Source organism: Cydia splendana, chromosome 12 (genome assembly GCF_910591565.1).
Source record: "Cydia splendana chromosome 12, ilCydSple1.2, whole genome shotgun sequence".
Classification (NCBI taxonomy): Eukaryota; Metazoa; Arthropoda; class Insecta; order Lepidoptera; family Tortricidae; genus Cydia; species Cydia splendana.
In genome coordinates, this window is record NC_085971.1 from 9,235,403 (window position 1) to 9,258,415 (window position 23,013).

The following is a 23,013-nucleotide window of genomic DNA, read 5'->3' on the forward strand; positions in this document are numbered from 1 at the left end:
CTGCAGCTGACTGTATGTATGTACTTACTTCTTTCTTCTTTTGAGTTGTGCCATTATATTTGTACGAATTTTCGTATTTATAGATAGACACGTATTTAATAACTAATTGAAAAGCAAAAGTTTTGACATGACCTAAATCACAGAGATTGACACAACGTTAAAACTATTTTGTACAAATACCGACGATTTCGGCCCCCCAACAACCATTGCATATAAAATACAAACTATGACATAAAATAGGTACTTACCTATGTTATTTCAGGGCGATTATTTCTGGACCCACGGTTCAAAAGTTATAGGGGGACCTCTAACTTTTGAATCGTGTTTCCAAAAAAATATGAATAAAATTGTGGAAATTGAGGTTAATAAAAAAATACCCGTTCAAAGTCTTTTGTGACAGACAGGTACCTACTACGGAACCCTACACTGAGCATCGCTCGACATGCTCTTGGCCGGTCTTTACGTTTTCTATTAAAGAATATTGCTTACACGCCTTATTAGGGAGGCACATAACATTTAAGTAGCTCAATGGTTGAGATTTTGTTAATCTCAAAAACGACCAACTTATAAAATGCTTTTGAATTTTCTCTGAGCTGATGTAATCATTTTCCAAATATGAATATAGCATCTCCTACCCACTGCCGTATTCGAACTTCAAGATATTCACAAGAGACGACACGTACTAGATTCATTCTAGATAAGTTATAGTTTAGATATCAACTAGTTCTCTTTTGCAGCGCAATTCGGGCAACCAATGTCACTTTTACGTTAGATAGAGTAAGATATCTATTAGATGTGAATTGGATCTCTAAGTCATATCCTGTGGAAATCGTTCAACGGTATCTCCAGAATCGCGCAAATGTCAAATTTGACAGGTTAGATCTTAATCATATCGTTATCGTATCTTGGTGATGTCTAATAGATGTCTATTTCAAAATCCGAATCGGGCCCCCAGTGTCTAGCTACGATAGCTTAAATATGCATGCGGCGAGCGAGCGGCATGAAACGGCTACGCTTACGGCACGGCACGGGCGCTACAAACGTAGCCGACTCGCAGCGTCACGCTGAAATAAACTTACCTACAGATACTAAAAGATAGGTGCTGAAATTTAGCAACAATTTATTATTTTAACGCTCTCGTCGCGTTTTATTACCCTACATTTTGCATGTCATGTGATTAGTAAGGTTTGGCCGTTAAAAAACGGCCAAAAGGTCGAAACCGAAACTACGGCCGAAACATGATTTTTTGGCCGAAACTGGCCGTAACCGAATCTTCGGTCGGACACTAACAGAAATGCATACCTCAACGCACTGTCTAACCGAATGTACCTACACCATAAACTAGATACTTACATTCGCATAATTAACAAACGGTGTACAATTTTATTATTTACCAACCAAGCAAGTTGTTCCAAGCCACAACTAAACTGTCAAGTCCAAAACGTACAGACTTTAATCATGTTGCAGGGAATTCCTATATATTGTACTGCACTCAGGGTAAAAAGATTTGCTCCACAGCAACAGCAATCGGGTTTCGTTCTACTAATTCAGTTCCCAGCTTCCTTTGCTTTGTTTTGTTTTGGTTGCTTGAAACTTGTATATTACGATACGGTGAACGGCTGCAGTCTACGATATTTATAATACTAATAATAGTCGACTGATTAGCCACTTTTGCATTTGCTATTCAATTAGCTATGAGGTGGTTACGAACACAAAGCAGTTAGCACAATAAATGTTTAACAAAGTCGGCATGAAATTATAGGTAGGTACCTACTTATTTCAGCATAAATACCTATCAAATGCTCAATGATTTTCCCATAATATACAGGCCTATTCGGATTTTGAGATAATCACAAGATCTTGAGACGATTTAGAGATCAACTAGATCTACATTAGATATCGACTAGATGTGAGTTGGATATCTAAGTCATAACTTGTCGAAATCGTTCAAGAGGACCTCCAGAATTGCGGAAACGTCAAATTTGACATATCTATCTTACAAATATCTTTAAATTATCCGTATCGTAACTTGTTGAAGTCTATTAGAAATCTAATTCATTTTCCGAATCGAGCCGTTTAGCTTAGCCTAGTAGAGTTAGACTAAGCTAAGTTGGTAGCGATGTTAATAGCACAGATTGTGCAAGTGTTACTTCTATGAAATTATGACGTTCAAAATAACACTTGCACAGTCTGAGGTGTGATGTGTGATGTAAACATGGTTAATGTGATGGTTAATACCTAAACTTAAGCGTGTATTAAAATATTCTGCTTTATTTTGTTTTTTGCCAATAAATTAGGTAACTTCAATTCGGTAGATATCTCAGTTTCTTTCCAACCAACGGAATCCAACACCCACAAACTACTTAGTACCTAGTTACTTCCAAGTATTCATTTCAAATATTAACATATTATATCTACCTACATAAATACTTCTACTGTGAGAGTGAATTTCAAAAATTTTTTACATAGTTAAAGCACCTGTAATTAGTCTAAAGGTAATTGATTACATTGTGTTACGACAGTTAAGCCATTTCTATTTAAGTTAGATGCATGAAAGTGTGATAGCGTATGCTATAGACTTATATGTGTACGAATTAAGTACAATAAATACAATACAATACAATTTACATAGTTAATTTTCGTAACACAAATGAATCAATTAAGTTAATACTAATCACAGCTTCTTAACCGCGCTTAATTACGTAATTTTTTTGCAATTCACTCGTAATGGTACACATTTATACGGAGCGTAACGATTGGTACGTTGGCTACGCGCCCGGGGATGCTGTAGAAAGGTGATAGAGGGATAGGTTTCAGGTTTTGAGGGACACGACGTAAAGTTGTGATGAACATTGTCCCTCGCGTGACCTTAATATTTCATTATTACATTATGTCTGGTCGTGGATTCTGCCTGAAGTACAGGAAATCCTAGTTCAGGCACTTGTAAACAACTCTTCTCTAAAACACTTCTTTAGTCTTTAGAGTTAAATACAACTGTGTAATAAATTATTTGTATTTCTATTTCCATCTAATTTCACTTAATAGGTATTTCTCATACCTACCTTCTCATTTACCGTACCTATCCAAATAGTATCCAAATGTTGTAAAATAAATTTACTTGCAAGTTAATCAATTAAGTTCCTTACCCATATTTGATCCAAACTTCGCAAAGTGGTTGGAAATCATATTGCTAACCCTATACAAGCTCTTTCATATGCATGAACAAGTAATGAGAAAGTGCCTAAACACATAATACCTACGCTACGAGCCTTTTAAATCTGCTACGAATCTGCACTCGCTCGAATAAACATCTCAGGGGATCTCTCTACACTTCAGTGGCCGAGATTTTCTTAAAATATCTTCCAAAGACTAAATCCAATAGGTACCGATTGATTTATTGTCTGATAGGTACATGGTTAATGCTTAATTTTAACAACATGATCAGCAGTAAATTGTGGATAAATAGTAATAAATACGTTATTTATAATATTTAATTAGGCAGGCATACGCTTTAAAAATAGGTAAGTAAGTACTTGTAACTAGAGATGCAACGGATAGTTGTTTGGCCAGATACCGGATACCGGATATTCGGCCAGATCATCGGCCGAATATTCGGTATTCGGCCTGCGGATAGTTCCGGTTTTAGCATGTAGTACCTACATTTCGGTTTTTCAGGTGCGAATTGTGCAGGTTTTGACCTGGTTCGTAGTGAACGTTCGCGCGGACTCATTTCTAGGTTCGAAATCAGTGCACGTGCAAGTGAGGGGAATGTTTAAATTGTTTTAAAATAATAAACGAGTACGATTATGACTGTGACTGTTTCTTATTCCAATTTTGTTTACTCCGAAATCAAGCAATGTTACTATCCGGTACCGGCCGGATAGTACGCCACTATCCGGTATCCGATATCCGGGTGTTAAAATAATGGCCGGATAGGCCGGATACCGGATAGTAACCGAATTTCCGGTGCATCTCTAGGTACTTGTAACTGCAACTACTAGTAAAAACGTGATCTATTCTATTTTATAGTCGAGTAAATTCTAATAACTAAAATGATAATGTATCCTGGTGGTCAGCATTATGTAGGTAGTACTTGGTACTTGGTTTTTGTAGGTGGTACTTTAGAAAATAACTAGCAGAGGCAATACCAAATTACTTCTGCAGCTAGCCGAGCACACCGCAATTTTAATTATCTAGCCGCGCGCCAGTGTACATTTTCATAGCGAAGCTCTGCATCGCATAAGCACAATATAATTGTGAAATTAACGCAAGCCACAGGACCATGTTCTCGGGCATTAAGTATTCACCTTATCATTATGGTCTTATGATAAAGATGTATTTTTTTAATACTAGGGTATCAGCCAGCTAAACGGAAATACTCTTAGGCTCCAATAATAGGACTATTTGGCATAATAGAATGTAGATTGATTTTGATTACCAGGATTTTGATCTAAACTGAATCGATTGATATAAACGGATGTGTAAAAAATTGTGTATGTAATATGTTTTTAATTGTATTATCAATAAAATATAAGCTTTGCTACTCCCAATTTGTTAAATAAGAAAGTCAAGCGTTCCTCCCGCCCGCTCCTTGGACCTCAACTAAACTTCTAGCATTAAGGGTAGAGGTTGAACGAATTTTATAAAATACGGGACTTTACTTTTTATATCTTTTTTATTTCTTGCGTTTTTAGACTAAGCCAAATCTAATTGATTTTGTCAATAGCATTTTTGAAGGAGAGAATATATCTCATTACATGATTTTTTCTTTTATACCATGTAATGCATATATTACTTTTTGGTGAATAAATAAAAAAAAATACACAATAATCGCCTGTGGGTAAGTACTTAACGATTACAGCCTGTATAGGAATATTAGGAATGTAGGTATTCTATTTGTGCTGGTGTGAATAATATGCCTTACCTTTTTCATAAAGGACATAACATTTGTAGGCAGCATGGTGGCTTCCTCTCTGCACTGTTCGCTTAAAACTTACATCACTGCACTACACTTAACTACACTGCACCGCCCTCAGTCGGGAATTAGCACGCTACCTCCAAAACACGACATCTTATAAACCGTAGGTAGCTTTAACTCTTAACTTTAAACCACAGAACTTTGTGTTAATACTCGTATCACACACTACACAGTTTGGCACTCTCGAGCTCGATGATATTTTGTCTGAAACAAAAGAGAACACATGTTGTAGTACGTGTCGTAACTCGTAACATATGTACAAGTCAAGTATCCAAAACACTAGCTGCACGGCGGATAGGCGTTATTAAAACGGGGTGGCAAACGGAACGCAATATTACAAAATCAACTTATATAATTCAGGAGATGAAGAATTTATAAACCAATTAATCTTATTTCTCGAGAGTCCGCAAAATGTAGGTAAGGGTCCTTTATCGAAGATTTTTTAAACATATTTCTCAAATTTAGTCCTTAATACGGGTGAGGCTCTACTCATGTACTTTTATTATGTATTTATACAAGATAATCAGTACATCAATCGTGATAAAATTATTTCTCTTGTATATAAAATCAATTAACAACACATTTTTGTTACTTTTCTTAATACGTATACATGCTTTTAATCTAAACAATAATCGCTCAACTATGCTTAATATGTACCTAATTCACAGCGCATGTTGGTCTAACATTATTCAAATTGCTTAGTCTTCTTACATGATAAATTGTCTGGAAAGTTGTGCGGGGGTTGACTAGTTTCATTCCCGTCCGTAGTAGCGACGGGTAGGATTACAAGTAGGCAGGTACTCGTGTTCACCGCAGCACCCACGCACGACCCTTCACAAGTGAGAATGGGGCACATTCAACAGGTCCTACTCGGTTCATTAAGCGAACGTCTTTTTTCGTACATTAGGTACTTGTGTGATACCTTAATACAACTCAAAATTTTATTCTAGAACAGCTAATGATCACAACCGTGCTTTTGTCATTCGTCTGTATTTCAAACAAGCAATCGCGTTGATAGCCTAGAGCGGTGCGACTTCGAAACTCAACAAGTTTTGAACCCCAATTCGTATCAATGAGTTTCTTCATAGGTACTTATTATATAGGTACCTACGTCTGTTTGATAAAAATTAACTAATCGCTTTTCAGCGAAGGATCAAACATTGTGAGGAAACCGGACTGATCCCACGGTATAGTTTCCCGATGGGTTGAAAGGTTAGCTGGCCGTCGCATTCGTACAAACTAATGCCTATGTCAATTCTTGGGATTAGGTGGCTGATCGCACCCCCGGGCTCCTCATATGAGGTGTGGTAAGTTGAGACAGCGCCAGGAGGATGATGACGATGAAAACTAAATATATACCACACCTCATTAGAATAAAAAAATCCTAAGTGCGCTTATTATGCGGTTATGTTATATTTACTATTTTACATAAATTCTAACTAACACAGGACTATTACAGTTGCTCAATAGATACTTACGTAACGATTTGATATTAGAATTGAGTCAGCTCTTGTATAGAAGCGAGATTGCATCGTTAGTTTGAGCGATATCGGTGAGTCGAGAACGGATATCGAGAGTTTCGATTTAACTTCGTAGGTACGTACCATACTTATATGGTATCTACATTAACTACATTAAGTTTTAAGATACAAGTAAGAGATTTAAGATACAAAGTTTAGGGGATTACATAGGAAGCTGGAACAGCTAGATTTCTCTTCGTGGATATGTTATCGCGATGGGACCCTGATCAATGTGCCCATCTATCTAAGGGCTTGTACCTACCTAACTTTTATACCTACTTACTCAAAAAGTGATGAGTAAGTTGCATTTATTCACAAGAGTGGTTGGTATGGTCTTGTGAATAGAAATAAATGCAACTGTAGTAGGTAATCTGATGCAATGTTGAGTTGCTTCTGCATGTTGGCTGCTTTAAATGATAAATGTTTAATAACGTACATTGGAGCTTCATTTGTATGTAGTTAATGCTGTACAGTTAGTATTTTCCTCGCGTTGGTATGGTGAACGTTTTGTGTTTCACTCGAGAGCTAAGTTTGTTTAATCCTCGTGCCTTGAAACGCTCAAGATTCCAATTTTCGAACATAATTTTGAAAGCTTTCGCTTGCTCAGATATCAATATTAGCACGAGGGGCAACTTTGCCACCTTGTAAAACAAATAAATAAGTATTTATGTCACGACATGACGCCGTACGACGTTGCATCATGACACGCCGTATCGTTCTGTTAATTGTGTTGTGGCCCTTATGGCAAGCATTATTATTAGTGTCCGACCGAAGGTTCGGTTCCGGTTTCGGCCAGTTTCGGCCAAAAAATCATGTTTCGGCTGTAGTTTCGGTTTCGGCCAAAAAACGGCCGAACCTTTCGGCCGGGCCGAAACTTACGAAATAGTACTTCGGACAAAGACCAAAAGTTAGGGAATAAGTAGGACAACAATATTAATACCTGCATATACTGATTCATGTATAGGTACAGAAATTAAATGGTTTATTATAAAACACACTAATGAGGGCGCCATTGGACGGTCGACGCAGTTTTAAGAGGCTGTCAACACCTATAACGCGCACATCACTGTCTAATTGTATCGGAGTTAGGGTTTGCAATCCGGATCCGAAATGTATGAAATTATCCGGATCCGGATCCGGATCCGCGGATATTCCCATACATTTCGGATCCGTCGTGCAAACCCTAATCGGAGTGAATGAGATAGCACTGTCGCACGTAGCCGTTGTCAGAGTATCAGTTCGGCCCGAGTCGAACGATGTCTTTTTCGCTCTTATTCACTCACTTATTCAGTCATTTTCTTATCTACCTCTAATGGCAAATTTTAAGCGAGGCTAAAGGCTACGCTCAACTAGTGCCGCAAAGTTGATTTTCTCAATAGTTAATATTTTGCGAGGCTGAACAGTTGACTATTGATTAAAACGAAGAAAAATGCTCGACGTTAGCCTCACTTTTTACCTCATATTACCATTGGTTTGTGTTCCACATGTCCTCTACTTCAGCTTAGCCTTTGGCCTCGCTGCGCAATGCTCGGCCTGTGGTCTCGCTTTTTAATACAATGGACAATGGTTGGAATCTGTGCTCAACTACTTATCCTGAAGCCTGAAGCACGGCTTTGACTTCGCATGAAAGTTCGCCTCACTGGGGCACTTCGGACTTTTATCTATTTATGCCCAGGTGAAGATCGGTACCCGGCCTTGCGATATTGTTAACAAAAAATTTCGCGCTCGCTGCGCTCGCGTTTTTTTGTTGACCATGTATCTACATGTTAGCTTGACTGGTGAATGAATAGAGTTAGACCAAGAAAATTCTTCCATGATTTTGATAGCATACGCAGTGCAACTATTCGTGCAAATGTTATTTATACGTCATAATTTCATAGAAGTTTTGACGTTTAAAATAACACTTGCACTGCGTGTGTTATCAAAATCGTTGCAGAATTATCTTGGTTTAACTCTAGTAATTTTCTTAAAAAACTGCTTAAGTAACATCAATTTCAAGGACATTGGGTGTTGACAGCGCCATAATATGTGTGTAAAAGCGGTTTTATGACATTTTTTCAACGATTTTAACAAGTCTACAAAAGTTTCGGTTTCGGCCGAAACTAGAGCCAAAGCCGAACATTCGGTTTCGGTTTCGGCGAAAAAACATGTTTCGGTCGGACACTAATTATTATTACCGCTTACTACTATTATTATTTAGACTTTTCGGCTTGGGCTGGTGGAATGAAAAAGATCAATTTGTTAAAGGTAGCTCAACTAATAGACTAATACTACTAATGCTCAGTCAGAACGTTCGCGATAAGAAATTCGTGTGACGACATCACACTCTCCACTTACTTATATATAAGGTATTTATCTTCCTAACAAAATAAACATGTAAGTAGATCGACAGAGTTTACTTATGTAATAGCTTACATATAGTAGATGTCGTGCCTATTATGTACATACAGGTATTAATATTATTCATAAATATGAAAGTAACTCTATCTGTCTGTGACCTCTTCACGCTTATCTTAACCGATTTAAATTGCTTACGCTGAACAAATTGAAGTTTCTCAAATTAAGGTCCGAAACTTTTGATTCTACTTTAGTAAGTAATTAGTTACCTACCTATTTTATTACGTCATCTGTAACATGAGAGCAACGTTAGTTTTTGTACGAATGCTGATTTTGAATTCCGGCCAAGCGAAAGATTCTATAATAGAAATCGAAGACTCGATCTCGATACGCTAGTGATTCTATTTTCAATTTTGGTGGCACATACATTTTTCATCTTGCCAGTGAGAACATAATGGGGTTGGCAACAAGTTGGCAATTGTCAAAGGTTTGCATAGCTTGCCCCTTTTTCTATCAGATTTGGCTTAAAGGGCTGGCACCCAGGGCATAAAAATTCCATTAAAAAACAAAAGTTTGTCACAATTGTAGGGATCGACAGGGCAAGCTATGCTGGCGCCATCTGCTAAATACTTCGGCCAACCCCATTAGAGTAAAAACGATATGAATGGTATTGGTAGGTAATGACTAATTACGTTATTTTTATTTAGATTCAGGTTTAGGGCCGGTTACGAGTTCTATAGTCCGATTAGGTACGTAAACGTAACGTAACAAAGCTATTCAATACGAATAGTATGCCAAACTACTAAATTGTGTTGGGGGTTTGAGTTCGAGAATATTTAAAATAAATAAGAAAGGAGTAATGTAACATATTTTTATTATAATTACAATTTCGTCCAAAATTTCAATTATCACAAACCGTAAGAAACTTAAATGATAACTAAGTTGATGCATTATTTTATCTACAATTTGAACAGAACAACACATACAAAGAACACCTTCCGAAATAGGTACCTATTGTTTAACCCACCTATTAAAATTAACAATAAAATTAGATACTATTGATCATATCACAATATAAACTAAAAAACTAAAGGGTTTTTTACACTCCTTAATTTTATGTAATAATTTGTTTGTAGATATCAAATCTGGACTCCATTTGATAAAGCTAAAACTTACAATTTTATAAGTCTGAACCAGCAACACTGTTCAAATGGCCTGACTCCATTGGTCAAGCGCGTGTTAATCCATCCGTAAAATTGTAACTTGTAGCTTATTAAACATGCCTCAGGCCCTACTGCGGAAATCGAAATTTCATTGCCTGCCCTCTCTATCACTCATATTTAAGCAATGGAGATGCAGATAACGACATTTCGGTTTTCGCGGTAGACCCTCTTTTCCGTGATTATTTCCAATTTAAAGGATTTTACTCACATTAATTCATGACCTGAATCTTTATGATTCATTTATGTTCAACCTCTGCACTGTCTTATGTTTAATGACAGATTTCCTTGGTCATAGAAAATTATATCTGAAATCATGGATCTGACATTCATCTGATTTAATTAATGACATAAAAATTCAGACCATGAATTCATGTGAGTGGGATGCCCCTTAGATTGTTTGCCATTCCACAGATAAGTAACACAAATATTAAGGGATCTTGCACACTCATGAATTCATGACGTGAAAGTCTATGGTTCATGAAATAATTCAGACAAATTTCTTAATCAGATCATGAATTCATGAAGGTTTGACGCAAGACACACCCTTAAAAACCAGACAATTACCCAGTTTTAAAAATAAAAAACTCAATATGTGTACTTAGTTACATAATAGACAAAAAGTTTATGCAAAGCAAACACTTGATGTTTTTGATAAATTAGTAATATCCCAATAGAGATTAAATTTAAAGTGTTACATAAGATTAATTATATTTACTTAGGTAATTGAAGATGTGTAATTAGGGAAACATATCACCTAATAACATTGGAACCCAAAAAAAGTACATGTTCTTAGTTACTTACAGTAAAATAAACAAATTTCCTTTTGTAAAATGCAGTAATTTTTACATACTTTAGTAGGCTCAGGGTCTTACTTTGTATATAAATTCATATGCCAAGGATGTGATACAGATATTTGGGTTTGTTCACAAATGAAATACACTAATTTAACTTTTTTAACTATGTATAATTGTGGTCACACAATGGAATGAGATATCTACAAATATTAAAACCAGTATTTTGACATCTTGTACTGCGCTACACAGCTAGTACAAGGAACACCATGACACATGTTGCGCATGTGATAGACTACCTTTTCCTTCATATATGTATTGACACATTCACTGTCCATACCCCGAATATGGGTCACGGCAAGCCTTTATTACGAAGCAGTAAGGTTAACAATTCAGATTGGGACATTGAACATTGAACAAGTCACATGTGTCACATTGTTTCTTGTGCTATCTTTGCTAAACTCGCATTATTACAAAAAAGATGATTTAAACATAAGGAATTATATACCAGTTGATAATTTAGAAATATCACACATTAGGTTGGTGTTGCTTGTAATAAAAATAGTTTGTTTTTTCTTCAATGCCAGGTAGCTTCACTAAATTATGTAGTGTTACATTATTTTATTGTTCATTCTCTAGTTAACAAACAAGATGTTCCTATACTTTCTACTAATAAAATTAATATTTTATAAATTCGGGTCTTAAATACTTTTGTTATGGCACAAGAGTGATCATGATATTCTGGCTACAAATAAGAAAACAAAGCTCAAGTCTCAAAATGTTACTAGAGTCGGACCAAGAAAAGTCTGCAGCGGATTTGATAGCCCACGCAGTGCAAGTGTCATTTATATGTCATAATTTCACAGAAGTTTGACATTTAAAATAACACATGCACTGCGTGGGCTATCAAATCCGCTGCAGACTTTTCATGGACTGACTCTAGGTATTACTGCATGTAATAAATAAATTGTTTTTGTTTTGAACTTTAATAGGTAGCTGTCAATAGAGTTGAATATCATATCCAATCTAATCCCAACAAGGGCTAGTTTACCCTCTGTGTAAGAAGGTCAGATGGCAGTCGCTTTCGTAAAAACTAGTGCCTACGCCAATTCTTGGGATTAGTTGCCAAGCAGACCCCAGGCTCCCATGAGCCGTGGCAAAATGCGGGGCCAACACGGGGAAGAAGAAGAGTTGAATATCATATCCGCCATATATGGTTTTGTATGTTGTAAAGGGTGAATGTTGTTAATTAGTGAAGCTAATAGTATAGCAAAATATAATTATTGTAATTAAATATCCTGTGTGTTAAGATATTCTCACTAAATTATTCTTCAACCAATACCCTGAATTAGAAATCTCAAATTATTAATTTCTGGACTTTTTGCATTTTAGCAAATAAAATTCTATCATAACGCTTTCTTTAAAATTAAAATAAATACCAAATGATTGTTGTGAGTGAATCATAAAACAATAACATTGTAACTAAATATTGAAAATTAGGTATTTAAAATATTTCCTCTTGGCAAATAACTTTAGGCAGAAATTATTAATTTATTATAATGATCTAAATAGGTAATAAATGAGTAACCTGGCCAACCATCCCTGATAAAAGCCAAAATGCCCACTATTAACCTCAGACATAATTTTATATACTATAGATCACCACTTGCCATTAAACATTTTCATTTGGTAAGAATTATTCTAGTCATGAGACACCTTACACATTAAAATACACACAACTTGTATTTTTGGTAAGAGAACATTTCACCACTCTGCGTCTCCATTGGCTTTTTGAAAGACATAATCTTTACCAGCTAAATTCATTATCCCATCTTTTAAGTAAAACTTCCACTTGTTGCGACTGCGAGTAATTTTGTCATACTGACATACAACAACATTATCTGTATCAAACATGTCGCCAGGCTCTTCATCAGACACATCATCGCCTGAGTTGAGGGGCTCCTCTTCAGCACCACCATCCTCATCCCGCTCCTCCTCCTCCTCCTCTGCTGGCTCTTCTCCTGATTCCTCATCATCATCATCATCCCCTGCTGCATCATCTGAGCCCTCACCTCCATTTGAGCCTTCATCGTCTGAAGAATCCAGTGCACCATCTAGAGAAAATGGGGCCGCACCGCTCCTGCCACCCCCTCCACCATCAAACTCATTTTGTTGCGCTGCTAGTGCAGAATTAATATGCTGCTGAAGAAGAGTTGCAGCTAGCGGCTGAGGTAAACTAATTGTTGCATTGATTATGGGCCCAGTCAATACCTGATGAAGCTTGTTACCATTTAGAGCAGATGCTGGAATTTGAATAGTGAAAGAACGTGGTTGCGATCCTGGGACACCAGGCTGCGCCGGAAGAGTTAATTGCACTGGAACTTTATTGCTGGGGTCTAAAACGTGAGGATGAGTGCCGGCCAAGTTGGGGCCTGGTGCTCCATGCTCCGCGCCTGAACTTTGATGGCTCGAGCTCTGCGCCATATGCGCATCCGGAATACGTTTTTGTATCGCATTACTCCCATTTGCTTTTTGAAAATTTTGTAACACTGGTGGCGGTGGCATCGCCGGTTCCAATGGAGGCGGGTCCAACGCGCCACTGTCGGTTAATTTGGTCTTCCATAACTGTTTTAACTCTTGCAGCACTTGCTCATCCACACCGTCATCTAAGAAACAGTCCCGCACTCCGGCTATAACGTCATCTACTACGGTATTGTAAAGTTTAATAACGGACAGTTGACTCGACGTCATCTTGATATAATTGGTGTACTCAGAGTTGTGTACTGGTATCATTCGTGATGCATAAGAACTATTGTACGCTCACAACGAAGATAGCTTTCCTATCGAAAAATGCGTATCAACTTTCGGATTCACATCTCAATGTCAAGCGACACGGCAATCTACACAGCCATTATGACGAAACGATTACAATTTCATATCCAATTCAATGGGGATCAAAATCTCACGATTACTAATAAGTAAAACGTTCGGGTTTAGTCCACTCCATATCTATAAGATTTCCAAGAAAATATTTAACACTAAATTTGACAATTCACCACTAAACATAACCTACAAACGAAAAGCAGAATTTGCCAGATTACGAATATTGTCTCTGGTCACAGTGGCCATTGATATTGCCAGATATTACACGAGTGTACTACGCATGCGCGATTACAGCGCATGCGTAGTACACAGCGCGCGCCGAACATCGCGACACGTTAACTAAATATGTTATTAAATGAAATACCTATTTATAACTTTATTTTATTCAAAGTCATCCAATTTCTAGTAATCGGTTAATATTTCGAGATTAAATCATCACTAAAAAATAAATTCAGATTCGTCGGATGGATAAAATCATGATAAAATACTAATGTTGCCAGTAAAACAATAATTTCGAAACGTCAAAATTCTTGAATTTATTTGCAAGACAATTCGAGCAATGAACAATATTCACTTTTTACTGATTTGACATGGACTTGTGAAAACAATGAAATGTAGGTAACAATATTAAAGTAATAATTGAGATAGTCGTAAGTACCTAAATGAGATTGTACTAATGTAGTTATTGAACGCAACTTTGTGGGAGGTAAGGCCAGATTCGCACGACAGCTGAAAAAGCGTTGCGTTAAAACCCGACGTTGGCGCTTTTTTACCGTTTCCAATATTTGTGTTCATATGAACGCTTAAAAATCACTTGTGAGTCGTACTGTCACGTACGCATCTCAGCAAAGCCATACTTTATTTGCTATTACGACGTATTATTTGAATATAGCTTGAATATTTCAGGAATTTGTAAGCATAAGTTGACATTTTTAAGGTGAAACTAATAATAATCTTGACGATTGACACCAAAAATTTACACTTGACAGCCAACTGACAGCAGCGCCTGCGCTTTTTTAACGCTTGTGAGAACAGATACACGGAGATCCGTATGCTCTATTCAATTTGACGCCAACGCTCAACGCCGAAAATCGAACAGTGCTCGATAAAAAAGCGCCGCGCTTAAAAACCGCCTTCGTGTGAATACATACATGGTTATCCATTTGCGTCATTCAAACGCTTTTTTAACGCGCGTTGAAAAAGCTGCCGTGCGAACGGGGCCTTAAACATTTTTTATGCAATTAGAAGGGATGAGATAGATCATAGACAAGACGAGAGCTAGCGTGGAGCTAGCTCCGGAAAATGGTCAAGGATTTCAAGAGCAACGAAACTTGTCTAATAATTAGTTTGCTATACTATCTTTATTACTATATCCGGGCCTCTGGCAACTATTAATCGGTAGAGGCCAGAGTGATATGCCAGCAAAACTTTATACTCCCTTATTCATAAAATTTAGCAACCTCTTACCTCTGTTAAGTTTTGTCTCTTTCTAACAATCAGAAATGTCAAAATGACAGACGGGAACAGAAGGCCTAACGTGAACACCGAAGTCCGCAAGTTGCGGGCATCTTTCTCTGTCACTCTAATTACGCCTTAATTGGAGTAAAAGAGAAAGATGCCTGCAATTTGTGAACTTCGGTGTTCACGGTAGGCCCTCAGTTATCAACGGTGTGAAAAGTGCCGAAGTTATTCATAAAGGGTAAGGCTGATTAATTTTATCATAAGAATAAACAACATTGTGCATTATTGCAGAAATAAAAACCGCAGGCGACGACTATGAATAATGTTAGACGTCACCTGAGAGCCGAGCGCCAACATCGAAAAACGTTACCTGCCTCTCTGTCGCTCGAATATGCAAGAGCGATAGAGAGGCAGATAACGATTTTAGAATTTATTTTCGATGTTGGCGGCAGGCCCTCAGGCTCATGCACTTGTTTTCCCCCAAGAGAAACGGCTGGAAAAGTTATTGCATTTTCTAATCTCCACCGATGAATAGCTGCCTAATGCCTGGATCTATATAGCACAGGGGTTCCCAAACTGTGCGCCCTGGTGCATTGTACATATATAGACAGGAAAGAGGGGCGCTGTGAGGCGCCGAGTCCGCCGAGATTTAATTTTAAACTGCAAGTGTGCCGCGGACTTAAAAAGATTGGGGATCCCTGGTATATCAAACTTTCTGGTTTCGTGGCTCTTGAAACATGGTAGGATCCTATTATCGTACCGGTCTCTATGGTGCGAAAGTTTTTCGAGTGGTGCAGAGTTAGCACAGGTCTTTCGAAACCATTGACTTTTATGTACAGTACCTATGTAGGTACTACATATGTAGTACCATAGCACAGAATAATTAATAGTACTACCGTACAGAAAGGAAACTTCCTACAAAAACGAAGTTTGACAGCGGTTCAGGGTCGAATCATGCTGTCCCTTTCTAATATATGGCACTATCCCTTTCGGCTATTTAGGGTTGTCAAAAATCAAGTGATTATCTTATCTGTGGTCGTGCACGCAAAAGGAAGTCAAGTGGTGCCAACCCTAATAATTGCTCGGAGCAATGCTGAGCCGAGCGGAGCCGAGTTTGACCGAAGTCAGGAGTTTCGCACCCCTGACCATAGCCACCATAGACCATAGGTCAATGCATAGTATAGTTGAATTATCGAGAAGATGGAATTGCATTTGTAGTGGTTGTATGCTGATAGTACAAGAAAATAGAAAATTCAAATATATAATATATAGATGGTCAAGCAAATCTTGTCAGTAGAAAAAGGCGGCAAATTTAAAAAATGTAGGCGCGAAGGGTTATCGTCCCATAGAAAATTTGAATTTCGCGCCTTTTTCTACTGACAAGATTTGCTTGACCAGCTTTATAATATGTCTTTCCGTGACCACAGCTGGTGCAACTCAGCTGAAACGTCGGAATTAAAGGTAAAAACAATGAAATTATATCGCGGTAGACCCGTTTGTGTAATTAAATATGTGTCAAATATAGAATGCCTGTAAACAAACAATACTACTACATATAGCTAGTTTGTTAGTGCACGACACCTTGCACTTTGTGACTATGCGCTGAAACTTGGCACAGTTGATTCTTAGCTGGTCATGAGCAGATACAGACCGGGAGACCTCGAGAGCCACGTCTCATTTAGTGGGGGGGAGGGGGGGAAGTTCGACGCCGCCGCGCTTCACTTGGAGCAACATTTCTCTAAAACTGTACCTATTAGGGCATGTAATATATCATTTTCGGATAAATTAAGGATGAGGAATCTAGTTTTGGAACAAAAACAATGCACTTTCTAACAAAAAAAAAACATAAAGTAGAAAAGACTAAAAAACGTATTTTTGATTTTTTCATAATTACCAATTTTTTTTTAAAGTGTAGCAGGAATCTGAAAACAAAAAATATAATCGTAAAGCTACACTTATTACGTTTAAGAAAATATATAGTTTATTATACAAAACTTTTGTTACATGGGAGATAAAAAATAATATTAAGCGTGGGCCAGAGTGATCTCAATACAAAATATTATGAATGTGGGAAAGTTACCTATAATTTGTTCTACAATCGTTTATTTTTCTAGTTTTTCGTAAATAACTCGTAAACGGTAGCCCACAGCAAAAAAACATCTTGTACGTAAATAATCTGTTTCAGATTTCTTATAAAATAAGTGCTACTTTTTTTCGCTACCATCAATATTAAAAAAAATATTGAAGGGAGAAAATAAATACTTAGGTCCCCTTTTTTAGTCATTCGTAAATAACTCGTAAACGATCGCCAATAGCAAAAAATTTTCTAGTACATGAATAATTAGCATAAAATTTCCTACAAAAAAGGTTATTCAAACTTTTTCGCTAGGATCAATATTTAAAAAGGGGACCTTAGAATTTATTTTCTCTCTTTAATATCGTTTTTAATATTGATTCTAGCGAAAAAGTTTGAATTACCTTTTTTGTAGGAAATTTTATGTAAATTATTCATGTACTAAAAATTTTTTTGCTATTGGCCATCGTTTACGAGTTATTTAAGAATGACTAAAAAAGGGGACCTAAGTATTTATTTTCTCCCTTCAATATCTTTTTTAATATTGATGGTAGCGAAAAAAAGTAGCACTTATTTTATAAGAAATCTGAAACAGATTATTTACGTAAAAGATAATTTTTTGCTGTGGGCTACCGTTTACGAGTTATTTATGGAAAACAAGAAAAATAAACGATTGTAGAACAAATTATAGGTAACTTTCCCAGATTCATAATATTTTGTATTGAGATCGCTCTGACCCACGCTTAATATTATTTTATATGTCCCATTTATCAAAAGTTTTGTATAATAAACTATATATTTTCTTAAACGTAATAAGTGTAGCTTTACGATTGTATTTTTTGTTTCCAGATTCCTGCTACACTTTAAAAAAAATTGGTAATTATGAAAAAATCTAAAATAAGTTTTTATGTCTTTTCTACTTTATGCTTTTTTTTTGTTAGAAAGTGCATTGTTTTTGTTCCAAAACTAGATTCCTCATCCTTAATTTATCCGAAAATGATATATTACATGCCCTAATAGGTATAGTTTTAGAGAAATATTGCTCCAAGTGAAGCGCGGCAGCGTCGAACTTTCCCCCCTCCCCCCCACTAAATGAGACGTGGCTCTCGAGGTCTCCCGGTCTGTATCTGCTCAAGACCAGCTAACAATCAACTGTGCCAAGTTTCAGCGCATAGTCTCAAAGTGCAAGGTCCCCATACAACGGTGTGCAGTAACAAACCAGCTAATATGCAATTCCACGCTCTCGATGATTCAACTATACCTCAATGTTCGAAGCTGAAAATTTGGATATATATATGTACCTACCTACGGTACGGTATAGTGATCCTAATAACAACATACTATTTAAAAAAATCGGCCAAGTGCGAGTCAGACTCGCACACGAAGGGTTCCGTACCATTACGCAAAAAACGGCAAAAAAAAATCACGTTTGTTGTAAGGGAGTTTCACTTAAATATTTATTATATTCTGTTTTTAGATTTTGTTATAGCGGCAACAGAAATAATACATCATCTGTGAATTTTTCAACTGCCTACCTATCACGGTTCATGAGATACAGCCTGGGGGCCGATTTTTGAATTTCGATCGCTCGATTTCGTCACTCGAAAATCGGTCGAAAACGACGAATTGCTAATTTTTGAAATACGAGCGATAGAAATTCGGAATCTAGTGGTATTGACCACTCTTTTTCAATTCTATTAGTAGAATTTAAATACCTAGAATCATTGGAGTTATTATTTAACGAAATACACGAAATCGAGCGGTCGAATTTCAAAAATCGGCCCCCTGGTGACAGACATACAGACGGACAGCGGAGTCTTAGTAATAGAGGGTCCCGTTTTTACCCCTTGGGTACGGAACCCTAAAAATCATGAGTAGCCGTTAGTTTGCGATTTTAGCAATTTCTAGTGTTAGCGCGCCACGGAATGACAAACATAACCGGTAGACAGCGTAACCCGTGTGGGTAATATGGGTAGGTATGTTGTTGCAGGTAGTTTCACGGAGGCCAGTTATTCGCCGTCCCCGATCGATACGCTCCAGAATGCTAAGCCTGCTCCACCTGACTAGTCAATCCTGACCACGTTCATCCCCGGTATGTACCTACCCTACATTATGTACATTAGAACTATAATCCGTTAGTTACTTTCGTAATTATATAATCGTGGGTGGTGGGTAATACCATTTACCTATGTTTTACGGTAGGATGTTTTAAGAAAGTTGTGTCGTGAAATGAAAAGCCAAGCTATTCTTCTTCTAGATGTGATTAACTGATTAATTTTCTATAATTTCATAACACTAAATTTTCTCATCTCCATGTAAGTGGTCATAGAAGGCAAGTACCTTAGTAGACAGCCTAAATGTATGGTAGGGCTCCAAAGTCAGCTTGTTATACCATGTGCCAGTGACATGTGTGCATGTCTCACGAAAGTTTAATATCGATTATGTGCCAGTGACTTTAGACCCAGATCTTAAATAGGTACGAGTATTTATTTAATCGTATGGCATAAATACAAAAATAGGCAATTTATATTATATTACCTATATTGATTTATATTTTTGATTGCGCATGTTTTTTGCCAACAGGCAGTAACTGAATATTTATTTACGTACAAGAAACAGGCTTTGTGATTTGTATAGCGATTTTCCGGCTAACTTGATTCATGTCGTGATAATTTGCTGAGTTTGACGGACACTGATTGTAAGGGGCACATTTTATTTTATGTGTAGATTGAATTTGTATTGGAACTTCTTTGCATGTGAGTAATAGGAGGTATCTAATAGGAGTAATAGGTAAAGATAGAGTAGGTACCTATTTAAAATGTTTTCAGACTTAAAATGAAAGCTTTATACTTGTAAGCCCTTCGAGAAACTTGAGTTAAAACTTGACGTCGTGTTTCGGATTATCTTCATTCAATTTTACCTGAAAATATCCTTATTGGGTAGGTAGGTATAATCAGTGGCTATGGGTGTTGAGAGGAAATTTAAATTATACCTAATTGTAACTTTGCTACCGCTTGTAAGTATAATAGAATTTAAACATTGTCGGTTATCTCAATGAGACCATTACAGGGAAATGAGTTTACACGGATAGGAATCGCAGTCGTTTTCCGGTGTCGTTTAATTAATTACAAGGTGCTTATCTACTTGTTAAATACTTCACTTAGGTGGATTAGAATTAAATCTGAGTATGTTTAATGTTGCTACGGCCCAAATGCCTAGATACTTCCTGTTCAACTTAGGGGTGTTTAGCTATGTACATACTTTCATTTAGTTTACTCCTTACAAGACTGTAGTTGTACCTAATAGTATATCTCTTACCTACTTATTTTAAATCAAAAACGCCAACGTTGTCCTTAAATTGAATCCATCGCGTGCTAGATTTCATATAAGCCGTTGTGTCGCGGAACACGATGTTAAAACCCTTAGACGTGGATTATTTACGAGGTAATTACGCTTGTCGACCCCTCGCACGTTTCAGTCGAATTTTTAGTGACGGCTCTCAGATGGGCGGGGCCAAATCCGCCCAATTTGCAAATCGAATAATTCTACTGCTAACAGTCTAGAAATCGTTTCAACGTGAATTAAATTTACGTTGTGCCGTGGTGTTATTTCAATATTGTGCAGGCGAAAACCTTAAGGATGCATGAGCAAAATGCCTTATTTCTTTTTTCATTTGACGATTTAAAAAAATTGTACGAATTTTATAAAACCTTCAGGTAATAGATATTTCTAAGAAAATGCTTTTGCCGCTTGTTCGCGACGGTTGTAGTAGGTATGTATTATTTATTATATGCCATGTTGGTACTTAGATAACTATTTTCTGAACCTGTGATTTTAACTATCACTGATACCTACAAATATTTAAATGGATGACTACTTCGAGACTCCTCCTCCAATTACCCTCTAATCTTTCCAACGTTTTAATTTCTTTGCGGAGAATAACCTACTTAATTAGAGATTCTAACAGATGAAGGTAAACAATATGCGAAATGAAAAATATAAATTATTGTAGTATAAAACAATACGGCAAGCGCCGTCTCTTATTATCACTTCAAACAATGAAATTCTGCCTGCCAGTGTGTGATGATACGCACGGAAACTTTGTTTAAATACACGCCTTTAACGCTTCACAATCTCCCAGATGCTATTTCCTTCCTCCGACGGCAGAATTTACTCAACTTACGCCATCACATCATTCATCTTCATGTCGCGCCTCTTCCACGTAAAAAGAAAGTCAAAGTAACAACATCAGAGATATTACTATTCCATTTTACGAGTATTATTATAACTCAAAAGTTATATGTTTATTATAGGTAGGTACTTAATGTAAACGTTTGAAATTAAAAACAGAGAGCAAAGAGAAAAGAGCTAAGAGGTACCATAGGTAGGTACCTATATAAACATTGTTTAAATAAGCAGTTACTTTTACTCATATTTTTGGTCAAGCAAATTCCTTGAAGCGTTTTAGAGTAGGTAATACAGTCAGCATCAAAAGCTAACTGTACCAAAACAACGCACCAAAAGCATCTGCCACCTCAAACACTTTTTACTTTTTGTATCTCTTAGCATATTTTTTTTTGTTAGGCTATCAGAGAATGGTAGATATGGTGCATAGTCTGATACCTACGCTACTTTCGATGCTGACTGTACTAAGCTTTATATGTAGGTGACCAATGACCAAATTATATAACGATCACGGAGCATATATATGTATATATACGGAGCATATCGCGGATCAACAAGCATCGGACAGACTGACAGACTGACATGGCGAAACTAAAGATGGCGAGGCTAATTGAAATTAATATGACATGCACTTTAGTTAGAATCGATAGAATAGGATAGAATAGAAGTAGGTTTTTTTCTACAGGTAAAGATTATTGACTTTTGTGTTCATGCTACGATAAACAATGGGACAAAACATAAAATGGTATTGAAGCTAATGAAAATAAAAGCGTTTATGTTTTTATTGTTCACTTTTGTTAAAATGAACACTGTACCTTATTGTGTTTGATGTATTAAATTGTAAAAAGTACTCATAGGTAGCTCACAAAACTCCGATTGTGTGATGAATTGTAATTTAGAACATAGAGATAGGTAGGTAATATTTCCGAGTCACGTCGGGCATCACATGCAAAAAATTACCTCGGTATTGTTATTGTTAGCGACTAACAACCATGCCTGTGTCTAAATTAAGCGCATTGTGCTATTCGTGTGACCTAGATTGCTTTAATCGAAAATTATTGGCGAAAATATTGCATAGGCACTATGTTCACTAATTCTTATTCTCTTTATTTATTTCTCATCTTAAGTTAGGTTATTTTATAATATGAATATAAAAGTAAAATATAAAAACACTTACAAAACAATAAAAATTAGTATAAACACATTATAAAAAACCTAACCTAGGGTGCCGCCAGCAGCGGGGCAAGGCCCAAGCTACCGGTGGTCAGGGCTGCAGAGAGAGGAACCGGCGGACTATCCCCGCCGTGTCCAAGATCACCGCCTTCTGCATGTGACCCTTGATCCAACCACCTAGCGAGAGTCTCTCAAGGTAACCCTTCTCATCAAACTAAACGACCATTCACAACAATAGCGAAATAATAAACTAAAAGAAAAGTATTATCCTAACGAATTATACTATACACATATTATTGGTTAGGCAGTGGGCACAATCGCACGACAGGACGGACAAAACTTCCTTTATTTGTTCTGACAGTGACAACGCGGGTTGAGCCGTCCTTCG

At 36.9% G+C, this 23,013-nt stretch overlaps 2 protein-coding genes across 6 annotated transcripts in view; both read right to left on the reverse strand.

Annotated features, from left to right (window-relative positions):
* Window positions 1-5,125, reverse strand: part of LOC134795511 (regulating synaptic membrane exocytosis protein 1) — a 61,736-nt gene extending 56,611 nt beyond the window's left edge. For 2 of the 5 annotated variants that reach the window (XM_063767378.1, XM_063767377.1), the window contains exon 1: window positions 4,925-5,125. In XM_063767378.1, coding sequence (XP_063623448.1) covers window positions 4,925-4,960 — 36 coding nt within the window. In that variant the 5' untranslated portion in view covers window positions 4,961-5,125. The remainder of the gene's footprint in view (window positions 1-4,924) is intronic. The other 3 variants (XM_063767379.1, XM_063767380.1, XM_063767381.1) reach the window with 3 other exon arrangements.
* A 6,784-nt stretch (window positions 5,126-11,909) lies between these two features.
* On the reverse strand, window positions 11,910-13,977 carry LOC134795537 (transcription initiation factor IIA subunit 1). The gene has a single exon (XM_063767425.1). The coding sequence runs from the start codon at window positions 13,640-13,642 to the stop codon at window positions 12,614-12,616; it is 1,029 nt and encodes a 342-aa protein (XP_063623495.1). The 5' UTR covers window positions 13,643-13,977; the 3' UTR covers window positions 11,910-12,613.
* Window positions 13,978-23,013: the final 9,036 nt, after the last annotated feature.